The sequence below is a fragment of the Lactuca sativa genome, chromosome 4, assembly GCF_002870075.4.
Source record: "Lactuca sativa cultivar Salinas chromosome 4, Lsat_Salinas_v11, whole genome shotgun sequence".
Taxonomy (NCBI): domain Eukaryota; kingdom Viridiplantae; phylum Streptophyta; class Magnoliopsida; order Asterales; family Asteraceae; genus Lactuca; species Lactuca sativa.
In genome coordinates this window covers 253,820,705-253,833,010 of record NC_056626.2, presented here as the reverse complement: position 1 = coordinate 253,833,010, position 12,306 = coordinate 253,820,705, and the positions used below count along the sequence as shown (strand labels likewise).

General features: G+C 38.0%; 1 protein-coding gene across 1 annotated transcript; it reads left to right on the top strand.

Moving 5' to 3' along the window:
• The first annotated feature begins 3,542 nt into the window (after positions 1–3,542).
• Positions 3,543–3,896, top strand: LOC111889164 (uncharacterized). The gene has a single exon (XM_023885306.1). It carries the CDS (start codon positions 3,543–3,545, stop codon positions 3,894–3,896), a length of 354 nt encoding a protein of 117 aa, XP_023741074.1.
• Positions 3,897–12,306: the final 8,410 nt, after the last annotated feature.

Here is a 12,306-nt window from a genome sequence, read left to right as displayed (position 1 = left end):
GACCTTTCCCGATGTCCAAAGGGAATAAATATATCTTGGTGGCGGTCGATTGCGTGTCTAAGTGGGCGGAGGCAAAAGCATTACCAACTAACGATGCTCGGGTGGTGGTGCGATTTCTAAAGAAGTTATTCTCAAGATTTGGAGTTCCTAAAGCTCTTATTAGTGAATGGGGCACTCACTTTGCAAATGATCAATTAGCCAAAGTGTTGAAAAAATATGGGGTACATCATAGGTTCTCCACATCTTATCATCCACAAACTAGTGGGCAAACTGAAGTGATGAATAGGGCGTTAAAAAGAATTTTAGAAAGATTGGTTGGAGGAAATTGAAAGGAATGGTTGGATAAATTAGATGACGCACTTTGGGCCTTCCGAACAGCTTTCAAGACACCTATTGGTACTACACCATATAGGCTAGTTTATGGAAAGAATTGCCACTTACCGGTAGAAATTGAGCATAAAGCTTTTTGGGCTCTAAAGATGTACAATTTTGATTTGGCTGAACTTCGAACCAACTGGTTGATGCAAATGAATTGTAACAACCCGAAATTCCATATCACTTCTTGTAACTCAAATTGTAATCCAATTCGATCAACCAAATCCGTTTCCAATTTCGCCGTCTAATTAAGTCATTATCTTGTATTAATCTAAAATGACTTAATGGGTGTCTTAATTCCATTTGAAATCATTCTAACACCCCATAATAGTTATCGGAATAATTCTAGAATCAACCATATCATGTTACGGCAACTTGGTCGGGTGCGACCAAAAGCCCCGCCTAACGCCGGTATCGGGTAGAATTCCGTCGTGTCCAATTCCCGAGCAGTATATAAAGGACTCAAAGCTTTCATTTGAAGCTTTTGGCCATCTTTCCTTAATCACTCTCCAACCTCTCTCCTCATCCATAATCAAAGGTCCAAAAACAAAGATTTAAGGCTCCAAATCAAAGAGGTAACATCCCTAACTTGTTATCTGACCTCTTTAGCCTTCAAATTGATGTTTAATTTGAGTTTTAGGACATGGAACATGTGTTTATGGCCAAGGATCAAGCTTGGGCCGTAAACACTTAAAAATGGGGTTTTTAAGCCAATTAACCCTTCCAAATCATTGTTGGGACTTAGATACGACTTTGAGACTTACAAATCGGGACTTGAAACACTTAAAACATGAATTTAGTGGGACAAAAGAGAGTTTACGGCCAAGGCATGTGCTTGGGCCGTAAACTCCTCAAACATGGGGAGTAAACACCTTTATACATGTTAGAATGCCTTGAAACTTAACCAATAGCCTTGGAATAAATCATAGAACCATCTAAAAATAGTTTGGAGACCTTAAACATATCAAAACATCACATATAATAGTTTAAGGCCATAGAACATACTCCAAGGTCGTAAACTCCTAATTATATGTCAAATGATGCCCTTAAACCACCCCAAGGCTTGGAAAAATTACTAGAATCACATGTGATTGTCCTAAGCACCTCAAATGAATTTTGGTTTAAGCTTGCGGAAGTTTACGGCCGTAAACTCCATGTTTACAGCCGTGAACTCCCATAAATGGTGTATAAATTCAATCAAATTAATCCAAGGCATTTTAGAAGATCATTCCAACATTCCCTTGTCCATTTAAGCCATTTTAGCAACCAAAACTATCCAAACATGAGTTCACGGATGTGAACTCATGTGTGTGTCTGATATATGGTCGTAAACTCCCTAATATGGTTACTCTTGGGGAGTAACTCAAATCCCAAGTCCCTAGTGTCATTACACGTCCGAAGATGTCACCCGGGTCACTCCAAACGCTCGTATTGAGGTGTTTAACCTCGTTGGCATGTAATATTCCATATAATTAGTGATTGTAAATCTAATTGGATATATACGGACATTATTACGTCTAGAGTCCGAATCCGTCTAGTGTCCGAATCCGTCGCGAATAATCAAGCCCCGAACCAACGTCTAGTGTCCGAATCCGTCGCATTTCCGAGTCTGGTGAGTTCATACCCCTACTCTTTTTCACTATTTTTCACTGTTTTCAGGGGGGAACACAAGCAAAGTACAAGGGTTTCTTGTACTCAAAAACTTGTTTTCGTTTGTGTATTTCACATTTTATATGCTTTTATTACTGATTGATACAACTGATAACCATTCGAACATGCAGATCACGTAAACATTTATTTGTGAAATGGGTTTTTATAAACTGTTATGTTTCATACGTTTCACAAATGGTTTTCTACAATTTATCAGTTAAAAGTATGACATTAGAACACGTGAACAATATAACTTGTACACTGTTTGTCCTCGGTAACACTCCACAGAGATACGCGAGTGGAGGACTATCATATTATTACTAGTAAATTTGCTATTCCTGTATGATTGGAGACACGTCCTCAGCGAACACTCCACAGAGATACGCGAGTGGAGGACTACACCCGTAACCAAAATCTCTGGGATTTAGAGAGCGTGACTTAAGTGTATAGATCTATACGGGGCTGGCTACCCCACACCTGGCTGCTAGCTACAGCCGAACCGAAATGGTTTAAGGGTGACACAAGTCATAAGGATGTGGACTACTTATTGCCACAGGTTCAGTCTATAGTATGGTTATCGAACTCGCAATTAGGATAACAGAGATTTACTTATAGTAATAATGAATAACTTTATACATTTCACAAGATAACCAGGTTTCGGAATACATCTTTTACATTGATAACCAACATTCAGGAAAGTATGGGACTTTCCTGGGAAACCTTGTACATAACCAGGTCTAACCAGAATACATCTTTTGCATCTTTTACAAAAACGTAACCAACATTTAGGAAAGCATGGGGCTTTCCTGGGGAAACATTTACGTAACTAGATAAGTGTAACAAACTGGATAACCTTACATCTTTGACAAATGCTAACATACAATCAGGAAGGTATGAGACTTTCCTGGGGGAAATCCATTGGTACATAACCATAACAATATAACAAAACAGATAACCGAATTGTACAATTTCACAATGGTAAAGCTGTTTTCAGTATATAAAGTTACTTTACATAATGTGAAACAACAACCAACCTTTTTAAGAAAATGTGAGATTTTCTTGGTGTGTGTTACATTTTCAGAAACAGAAAGGAAACATGAATATTTTCACAAAACAAAAACCGCTTATGAACTCACCAGCGTTATGCTGATTTTCAAAACCGCTTATGTTCTCAGGTCAACGTTAGAACAGGTACTGAAGATCCTTTTGCCCAAAGTCGGAGTGCTCAGAAGACCCATTTCATTTTGTTCATATATATATATATATATATATATATATATATATATATATATATATATATATATATATATATATATATATATATATATATATATATATATATATATATATATGTACTATGTATCACAACTGTACAACTTTACTTTTGAAACAAATGTAAAACTTTTCTATATGTAATGTAATGGTTGTTCTACTTTACTTACTATGTACATTGGATTTGATACTCAACGTGGAGTCAACCCTGAAAATATTTCCGCTTTCGGTTTTCGGGGTGTGACATGAATGCCCTTGAAGAGCTTAGAAATGAGGCCTACACTAGTTCTTTGATATACGAAGAAAAGACAAAGAATTGGCATTACAAAAGATTAAAGGGTAATAAGGACTTTCATGAAGGACAAAAGGTGTTACTATTTAATTCAAGGTTCAAACTTTTCCTGGGCAAGCTAAAGACACGATGGGATGGTCCATTTATAGTGAAGAAAGTTTTTCCACATGAAGCTATTGAGCTTATATCAAGAGACGAAACTCCTTTCAAGGTTAATGGTCATAGAGTGAAGAGATATGAAGAAGGAATTCCAAGAGAAGAAGGTCTTGAAGAAGGGATGCTTCTGGGAGGAACTACAGAAACTTAAGGCGGGAAGGAGTCCAGCTAATGACTCCTTAAAAAGAAGCGCTTCCGGGAGGCAACCCGAGTTTAGAGTTTGCTTTCTTTTTCCTTTATTTTTCATTTTTATCTTCATTTTTCTTAGGATCTGCTTTTATCACTCCTCTTCTGAGCTTATGATGATTGCTTGAGGGCAAGCAATGCTCGAGTATGGGGTTGGTAGCATACGATTCAAAAAACTCAATATTTTTAGCTTTCTGAATGAAAGACTTGTCGAGTCCCTAAACCTGCTCGGCGAGCCCACGTAAGAAGTCCCGATTAAACACGAAATCGCGTTACTGCTCGGCGAGTAGGTATATCTACTCGGCGAGTAAACGTATTTACACGAAAAAAAATAATTATTTTTACATTCTGTAAAAGGGGTTTTACCCTAATTGTAAAACACCTTCAACCATTCTTCCAGCCGTCACTCATACTCGACGAGCAAAACCCTCTCAAGCTTTCATCTATTTCCTTGCAAATCCAACTCAAAGGTAATCATTTTCACTCTTAATCTTGTAAAAGTTTCAATATTTGGTAGAGTTATACCTTTAATTTATGCAATATCCCTATTTTAACTAAACTTGGATTTTAGGGTTTTGAGTTCTTGTTAAATTAGGATGTTCTAGATGAAATTTCTTACATGTTTATGCTCCTGGAACATACCGAAGCAAAACCCTGGATTAATCTATAGAAATCGCATAGTAAAGTTCACCCGATTGGATTTGACTCGCAATGTTCATCTTGCTCGCCAAGTCGGCTCGTGGAATCGGTGAGTCCGGGTCACAAATGCCCAAATTTTAATTGTTCTTAACTGCTTTTTGTTTTGTTTGTGCTCTTCTTGATTCTGTTTTGCAGGAATTATGTCGAGGCATGGAGAGAGCTCAAGGGGAGGCAGCCATGGGGATCTCTCATGGTCATTTTTTCCTAAAATAACCTCCAAGTCTTCCCTTGCTCATGCAAAGAAAAAGCTGACAACTTTGAGGGGTAAGGAGATATATGTCCCTAATGAAATTGACTGACACTGGATTGGTCAAACTAGATTGGAGGAGGAGTTGACACTTTACTTAGTCAAGTCTTTCAAAAATGATGGGATGACAATAATTTGCGATGGCTGGAGCCGACTCTTTAAGATTTAAGAGCTTGTTTGTCAGGAATTGTGTTGGGAGTTCTTTGCTACCATCTCCTTCTGAGGTGGTAGTGACTATTACAATCCAAGTATTATTACTTTCTGTCTTGGTGGGGAGCTGCGTCAATGCAGCATTGCAGAACTTGCATGGAGGATGGGGATTTATGATCAAGATCTGATAATGTCTAAAAATTTTGAAACATTTTTAGAGCATTGTCACAAGGACTTACCCAAGGGAGTGGTTGCATCGACTTGGTGGAACACAATCGCCAATCGGGTCTACATTCCATCATCCGCACAAGAGGGGAGTATCCGTTCCCCAATTCACCGCTTGATACATAGTCTGATCACAAGTACAATTAACATGCGGAAAAATGACGATAAAGTCCCTACTCTTGACATTTTCTACATGTGGAGTACTATCATTCCTTGTGTGTTCTACAATCTGCCATATTGCTTTGCGAAATATTTGGCAGAGGGGGCGGTAAAAGAGCGGACCACCTCCAAGATTAATGGGGGCATGTTTGTCACAAGATTAGCAAGGACATATGGTATTTTGGAACAAGGGGCAGCTCGGATGTTGACCATGATTCCTACTCCTCCTTTCAGCACTACATTATTTAGGAGGGCAAGAATCGTGGAAGATTTTGGTGGAGGGCATTTTGGCATCCCTAATACGGATGAGGTGATGGTACCGGAGGAGCCGGGAAGAAGGGTGAGGCAAAGGCGGGAGCAAGTCCGGGAGGACCCACCGTTCATTCCGGTGGATGAAGAGTTGCCTATGGATTGGTACAACATTGAAGCAAGAAGGTACCAAGATGACCTTGGGAGAAGCATGAACTATAACAATGAGTCATTTGTTTATTTGTTTGAACAAATGAATATCGCACCAAGGCCCGGACCCGGATTCCTCTATGTGCCAAGTTGGGAGGAAAGATTGCAAGCAAGGAGGAACCAAGCTAGTGGAAGTGGGATAGGAGGCGATGAAGAGGAGGATGATGATTGATATTTTTATTTGTTTTTGTTTGGATGTTTAAAAACTATTTCTATTTCTTTTATGGGTTTGAAACTTTTTTTGAAACTTTTAGGACGATAAGTAGGAATTTATTTTTATCACTTGTGGTTGCTCTTATTTTCAGTTTGAGGTTAGGATGCATGCGAGAGTTTCAAATGTCAAGGCTAGAGTAAGGGTTGGGTCTAGAAGAAAATGTGCAATTTTTGAGTTTAAGGTCGAGTCCGTTATCAAAGAGGGTTTAGGAGTGTTGCTTATTAAAGGAAAATGAAGGAAAGACACTAAATCATTATACCCAACCACATCAGAAACGAACTCAAAAGCAGAAGATGTATTTATCACTCAACGATGTACTCGCCGAGTGCATATTTTGGGCTCGGCGAGTCCCCTTGGGAAACCATGAGTTTTCTGCTAAAATCCCTTCTACTCGTCGACCAGCCGTATTTACTCGGCGAGTTACTCAATGTTTCACTATCAAAATTTTTATTTTTACCACATATGATATGGGTTTACTCCTATTCTTTAAAGGCTAATTCCCGAAGATTTTTCAAGACAATTTTCTTGCATATTTGGAGTTGTGCCACACGAAATTTGACACCCAAGACATGGATGAGTTGTTCCAATGTTTAAAGTCAATTGAAGATAGAGCTTTCAAGGATAAAAATCAACCTCGCGACTACTATCCCAGGGGAGTTTGTTCCAATTATCTCTTTACTTTTATGTTTTTCATGCACAACATACAATGGGGACATTGCATAATTTAAGTTTGGGGTAGGGGGTTGGTTATTACATTAGTTAAATTTTCAAAATTTGTGCATAAAATTGCTAGGACTTAATTTAGGAAATTTGGTAAAAAGCAATTAGGAATCGTGCTAATATTATGTTTGGTGATTGCATGAAGGCCCAAATGTTTAGTTGAGCCTATATATGTTACAATGCATTTGTGGCCCCATTCATTCTAGTGAAATCATGGGACAAAAACACAACCTTGCTTAGTTTGAGGGATGCAAAACGTTTAGCATCGTGTACTTGAAATATATCCAGGAACACTATTATCTTTAACCAATAAAGGTTGAAGTTGAGTGCCCCTGCTTAAGCATGTAGGGTTTTGAGTGAAAAAAAGAGAGAATTACAAGAAAAGTTTGAAGAATTTTGGAGCAACTAAAGTGAAGATCAAAAGATCAAAATTTTGAAGGATCAAAAGATAAAGATACCGAAAACCAATAGTTGGTGAATTCAAAGAAATAAAGATCAAGTTATCAAGGAAGTGAAGAATTCTAAAAATAGCTTCATATTGGTATCGAAAAATTTGTAATTTTCTAGTTATGTATGCTTGGGTTTCTCAACCAAAAATACCTTGAGGTTAGGAGGTTTTCTGCAGATGGATTCGCTGGGATGCATAAAATGAGCATGGTTCAAAAGAAGCGGGGCAAGTGTTTATGAGGATTGTGAATATTTAGGATTGAGGGGGGTCCTTAGGAAAATTTTAGACACAAATGCATGCGTTGCGGTCTTCACATAATGGCTGGGTTCGATTGGAATTGTCTTATTTGATATTAGTTTGCTTAAATTCAGTTTTTGCTTGGGGGAAAGCAAAAGTTAAGTGTGGGGTATTTTGATATGCGCATAATTGGCTATATATTTAGTATAGATTTTCATCATTTATTAGCTAATTATTTACATATTATGGACAAAAGGTACTTAATAGTGTTCAAACTGTATTTGCAGTCCAAAAGAGAAGCTCGGAAGCAAAAGGAAGCAGGAGATACGATCAGAAGCTCGGGAACTAAAGAAAGAAGAAAAAAAATGCTAAAACATGAAGCTACTCGACGAGTACATATGCAAATTCGCGAAGCTACACGTGGAGTCCTTGCCGTATACGGATTCCTCAAGGGGACTCGCTGAGTCGGTTGTCTACTCGACGGGTAGCCCATGTTTTGAGATATCTATAAATAGAAGCCACAAATCTGAATTGACTCTCTCTCTGGCTTTTGGGAAACTTACTTGGCGAGTAAGGGGACAGTTGGAGATCTGAAAAACGTGAGAAGAACCCTAATCCTCAAATCTAAGAAGAATAAGGCAACTTAGGTTTAATTTTCCACTTTACCTTTGAATAGAACTATGTCTAACATGTTTGAATTCGTTTTTAGGCTTTTATCAACTATAATCATGAACTAATTTCGTTAGTTTCTATTTAGGGTAGAAACGTTTGCTCCTATGGAATAATTTACTATTTTGATTAATTGTTATGTGGTGAATTTTGTTAAATAAGCCTGTTAAAGACCCTTATCCATTAACCATAACTATTTTCTATTAATTGCTAAGTAATTAAGTTGCATGAACATCTCTTCATTGCTTATCTCATATAATTTATTTGAACACATTGCTATATGCCTAGGAATAGTAAATATGAAACTAGGATTAAATAGAGAATGGGTAAATTAATGTGTGAGCTTGAGTGATACACCATCATCAAGAGGTTAATTGAATCACCAATTTAATTAGCTAATTACAAGTCTTATTTAACCCGAATAATTAAACTAGGAAATTTGTTAGTTTAATCATTTGATCACTGCTTAAATTAATCTATTTTCTAAGGATTGGTAATAACGAATGTGAATCTAATCACCTTACTCCGTAGCCAAATAACAATTAATCCATTACATTACCATAAAAATTAACCATAGGATTAAATGAGTTAAACCTAAACAAAAACCCTTTTGATCATTGAATTTAGTTGATCTTTATGTGTTTTCAGCTATTAGTTAATTAGTTAAGTTTTCGTTAAGTTTCTAGTCTTGCAAAACTAGAGAAAACGCCTTTATTTTACTAATTGTTTTAGATAATTCTAGTAATTAGATTAATTTCCGTTCCCTGAGTTCGATACCCTACTTGCTAATTTATATTACCAATTGACAAGTCCACTGCCTTTTACTAAGGTAAAACCCTTTTTGTTTACTGATATGTACCTTTTACTAAGGTGAAATAACATGTAATATAACAACATGTATTTACATAAAAGTACACACCATGCTCAGCAAGTTACAAGGTGTAAATGGATTTGTTAACTATTTTTCTAGTTTTAGCTTTCCTGTTCCCGTTCTTAAGAAAATTATGGAAAAATCATGAAAAGTCGGAATCAAAATCCGTAAATACTGAGAGTGTAGAAAATGTGTCTAGTTTGTTAATAAATTTTATTATGATTTTTAGTGACCTCTAACTTGTTTGAAAAAGTCCATATTCACAGACTGGTACGGATTTGTTCTTGAAATGATAGGCAGTTTTGTAAAATCACCATAAATTGTAGAAAAATCATATGGAGATGTGCCAATAGTCATTTTAAAAGTATGAACCTAAACTATTTTCACCTAATACAGTTTTGAAAACTAAAATGTTTAAGTTGACCAAAACAGTCCGTGAATGGAGTTAAACATTTATGATGAAAGCTGTTGGATGAGTTTAGTTGTGTTCTTGGTGTTTTAACTTGTATTCCCACCCTAAAAACTTAAGAAAATCATGAAAAGATAGGGGTATGAACTCACCTTGAGCGATTTCAAAAGATGGATCGTGAAGAAAAGAAGTGTTCAACTCAAGAACACTTAGATGATGCTTGAAGATTTGAAGATCTAACAACAAATATGACGATATTTGTGTAAGCAACTCATGATTTGAGTGAAGAAGTGTAAGGAAATCAAGTGTGGGAAGAGATTTACTTACCAAGGTGTGTGAAGAGCTCAAGATCAGCCTTGAATCTCGAATTCTTGGTGAGAGGGAGTGAGAGAGAATGTGTTTGTTCTCCTTGAGAAAGAGTGAATAAAGTAGGAGGAGAGATAAGGATTTCTCCAGCTTTTGTTCAAGATTATGGTTGGAAAAGAGTGTAAAAAGGATAATGATTGACTAGGGATGGGTGAATAGTAACTGGGGGTTGTACTATGAAGGTATGGGGAGGTTGCTTGTGTCCTTGTTCAAAGGATAAGTCAACACTCTACCTAAATATCTCACCAAAAAGATTTTATTCTTAGGCAATGATTTTCCTCAAAATGTGATTAAAATATGAATATTTAGGATCTAATATGCTAAAATACGAGTTTGGATGAAAATCTCGTGTTAAAATCATGAAAAACGGGCTTAAAACGCTAAAAGTATTGAAAACCGGGTAAAAGTTGCGAATATCTGAAGTCTGGGTCGAAGGTTCGGTCCTTGATGCTTAGAACCGAAAGTAGATGGGAACCGAGAGGAGGGTTCGATCTTGAGCAGCTTCGCATGCGATCCTGGGGAGGGAAGCGAGATGTAGCGAAGGTAACATCTTGGACCGAAGGGTGAGTTTAGGTTCGGCCCTATGCGAGGTTCGGTCCTCCTAGTCTTCGGCTTTGGTCCTTCAGCAGTTCGGTCCAGGAGGCTTCTTGGGGTTTTGCTTCTTAGGGTTTCGCCTCTAAGAGGGTTCGGCTCCTTAAGAGGGTTTCGACTCCTTAAGGCTGTTTTTCGCGTAGACTTCCGTTTTCGAGCTATTTTCGTCTAATTCGAGGGTCGAGATGCCCCAAGTGATTATAAAAAGTTGAGAGAGATTTTGAGAGAGATTTGGGAGAGATTTCACATACTTGGAGAGATTTGGGAGAGATTTCACATACTTAGAGAGATTTGGGAGAGATTTCACATACTTAGAGAGATTTGGGAGAGATTTAGAGGGGCTTTATTTGCGACTTTTATGAGTGTTTTAACCTTGAAATGCAAGGTTTGTAAACCCCGTTTTGCCTTGTTATGAGCTTTATATGCCCTCGAAGGGTATGCATTAATGTTTTTATCAAGTAGTTCCATCTCTTACCCTAATTTGGGTGTGGATTTTCTGAACACGTGAAACTTCTAAGCGATGCTTTGTATTAAGATGGTGTGTTGTACAATAGTAAACATAAGGTAAACCCTTATATACAAGGGTTAATTGAGTTGACCAGTTTGACTTGTTGACTTTATTTGACTTTGACTTGACCAGAAATTGACGGTTGTCACAGTCAAACTAGGTTCTTGGATGTATGTTAATGCAACGAGAAAAGGTCATTACCTACGCCTCGAGGCATTTAAAAATGCACAAGGCCAACTACGCCATACATGACCTCTAATTGGGAGCATTAGTATTCACCCTAAAGATCTGGAGTCACTACCTCTAGGGAACAAAGTGTACTATCTTTATTGATCACAAAAGCCTTCAGCACATCCTCAATCAAAAAGAGCTCAACATGAGGCAGAGACGATGGGTAGAACTACTAAATGATTACGAGTGTGAGATTCGTTATCACCCAGGTAAGGCCAACGTAGTAGCTGACGCCATAAGTCGAAAGGAATACTCTGGTCGTCGAGTAAAGTCATTAACCATGACAATCCATTCGCACCTGTCTACAAAAATCAAAGAGGCCCAGTTGGAAGCTTTGAAACCAGAAAATGTGACAGGAGAGGCGTTAAGAGGAATGTATAAGAACCTCGAAGTCAGGAATGACGGAGTTCGTTATCTCATGAATCGGATCTGGACACCGAAGTTCGGTGGATTCAGGGACGTCGTCATAAATGAAGCAAACAAACTCGATACTTCATACATCCCGGTTTGGAAAAGATGTATTTGGATCTTAAGAAGCTTTATTGGTAGCCGAACATGAAAGCCGAAATTGTTACCCTTGTGAGCAAATTCCTGACTTGTGCCAAGGTAAACGTAGAATATCAAAATCCCTCAGGCGTGTTGCAACAACCAGAAATACCCGAGTGGAAGTGGGAGCGGATCAAAATGGATTTCACAAACAAGTTACCCTAGACAGCGGGTGGTCTCGACACCATTTGGGTGATAATTGACAGGTTGACAAAATCCGCACACTTCCTACCAATAAAGGAAACCAACAAGACAGAAAAAGTGACTAGAGCATACATTAAGGAGATCGTGCGACTGCATGGCATGCCAATATCCATTATCTCTGATAGGGATAGTCGATTTACCTCACGGTTCTGGCAGTCACTCTAGAAATCCTTAGGACCGAGGATAGACATGAGTACAACCTATCACCCACAAACCAATGGGCAAAGTGAGAGAACTATACAAATGCTAGAAGGCATGCTAAGGGCGTGTGTGATAGATTTTGGTAAAGAATAGAATAACCAAGGTTGCTCCATTCGAAACCCTCTATGGCCGCAAGTGTAGATCACCGTTGTGCTGGGCTGAAGTGGGTGACATATAACTAGATAAGGGACAAGTCCCTAAAAACACTCTCACTGGCCCGG